This window comes from Haliotis asinina, chromosome 14 (assembly GCF_037392515.1).
Source record: "Haliotis asinina isolate JCU_RB_2024 chromosome 14, JCU_Hal_asi_v2, whole genome shotgun sequence".
Classification (NCBI taxonomy): Eukaryota; Metazoa; Mollusca; class Gastropoda; order Lepetellida; family Haliotidae; genus Haliotis; species Haliotis asinina.
In genome coordinates, this window is record NC_090293.1 from 51,140,786 (window position 1) to 51,143,012 (window position 2,227).

Here is a 2,227-nt window from a genome sequence, read left to right on the forward strand (position 1 = left end):
CTAGAACCTGTCCATCTCTACTTCTGAATCAGAGTCGGATTCTGCTAAAGCAGCCCCAAGGCCTTTAGTTAGCAAAATCCACCTCCTTCTCTTCTCCCATATTGGAACCTCAGCCATTCGCTCGTCCTGTTTCTTTTTGAGAATATCCAACTTTTCATAAAACGTACGAAGTCTCATTTCAATCGGGGGTTTTCGGACTGGCCGGAGTGGTGGACAAATTAGTTCTTCTTCTACAGGAGACGCTACAGAATGACGAAAGTCTTTGGGTTTAATTGGAACTAATTCGGGGATTGTTTGAGATATACGTGATCCAGGCCCGTCAAAGAGTTCACTTGGACGATGCCTACTTGTAATATTCCCAAGGCGTTCAATAGAATGGAATCCACTACCCCGTGGACGCGCCCATCGTTCCGCTACCTGGTGTGGATCACAGTCATCCGTGGCTACAGACAGTAATCGGGAAATCTTTCTGCTGAACGAATGTTCTAGGTCATTATTATCAGTTTCCTCTTCCAGTTCTTCCACGTGTTTATCACGAAGTCTCTTCAGGAACATTTCGGCTCTTTCGTGGTTGGACAATGTGGGTTTACGAGCCTGCAGAAGCTTGATTTGAGCCTTCGTAAATTTGGGCACAAAAGGTTTTTTCCCATTGCAGTTTTCTGTTTGCTCGTCCCCGGAGCTGCTGTGTGTTGATGGGGCTGTGTGAGCCTTTCGCAGTCGTCGTCTGAACACGCAGGGGCCTTTGACCATACCTTGAATAAGGCTGTAAAAACGAAAGTTACCTTTAAGTTTTTTATTTTTAAGAATGAATGGCTCGTCTAATGAACTTGTGTAGACTTGAACGATACAGGCGATACCAGAAAATTCTAAAAGTAGTTGTGAGAATCCTAATATTCTGAGCCTAGATTTTTTTCTTAGCTTTGATTAATCTTAAAAACTAACCGTTGAAGATAAGACACCTTAAGTTAGATGCATTTTCGAACCCGCAGAAAGTCTGTCGCTGGTCGTACAATGGTACGATACCTATCGTACCTCTGACACAAGTCGTTTTCGTTGGAACATGAAAACGAAGAATGTTTCCCATGGATTTCTTGTCGGTGTGAATAACATATATTCTTATGACAAACGCTGCCATGGCAACCTTTAAACAGCAGCATACGTTTGCCAATGTAAAGGCTTATTGAAAATTCTAATAATCAATCAGATTAGCGTTACCACATTCCAGATAATATTTTGGAATCTGTCCGCTGAAAAGGCAACTTATTGTGGTTAAAAAACTGGTGAAATATATTTAAAATTTCAATGACAATTGTGTTCTAATACAAGAATCCCCAAAAAAGACGATGCTAAATTTTAAGGGCATTCCGAGGGCACATCTTGCAAACCATTCCTGTGAAGAATACTCTGAACACGAAACACTTGCAGTCGTGCAAACCATTGTGATGTTGCTGTATAAAACACATTTGCTAAACTCGGTTAACATTGAACTCACTCGCAAACCCCCATACTATAATCATAACGTATAACATTTCATGGCATATACATCATTACATATACGTTCAATTAATCCCTATTAACAAACCAGTAGCTACAACTGCTCAGTGATTGAAACTTCTATCATTGCTATTTGTTATGTCTCTTCAAACATCATCATAGACGATAGCGTTATTCACAGAATTCATTGTCTTACTCTGTATACGCTGGGACTTGGTTGGATTCACATAGCTTCAGCTGTTTCAGGAATCCGTATGTGTCGATCTTGTCCTTGTCGAGATGGTCAAGAAGAAACTTCTTTTCTCGATCAAAGCTCGCCAGCTGCTTCCTCAACTTCAGACCGGCCAAGTTGTTCCTGTTATTCAATTCCCTGAACGCCCGGTTGAATGGACCGCGTGAAGAAGAAACTTCCATCGTGAAATAGTGGTAACAATATCGATGGAATAACACAACCCTGCATAACACCTTATCAAAGCAAAATTTTGTCCATTACTTCATATTCCTATTTGAGGATACTTCAGGAACTTTTGTTATATACGAAAGAGGGCCACTTGAAATAGTCCTCATGTTATACTATGGCATATTGTGATATTTGCCTCACATCAAGACCTGTTTCGATGATCGAGATTCCGGCAGACAGAATCTCTGTTAATGTTTGATGAATGATCAGACCAATCAAAACGCTTTCGTTGTTACTAGCCTAACATAGACGCGAGGTCATAACAAACTTACT

The 2,227-nt window shown here is 40.7% G+C and overlaps 1 protein-coding gene across 1 annotated transcript; it reads right to left on the minus strand.

Annotated features, from left to right (window-relative positions):
- On the minus strand, positions 1 to 1,908 carry LOC137260868 (uncharacterized). Its single transcript, XM_067798418.1, has 2 exons — positions 1,691 to 1,908; positions 1 to 763 (listed from the first exon to the last, which is right to left on the minus strand). The coding sequence occupies exons 1-2, from the start codon at positions 1,906 to 1,908 to the stop codon at positions 1 to 3; spliced, it is 981 nt and encodes a 326-aa protein (XP_067654519.1).
- Positions 1,909 to 2,227: the final 319 nt, after the last annotated feature.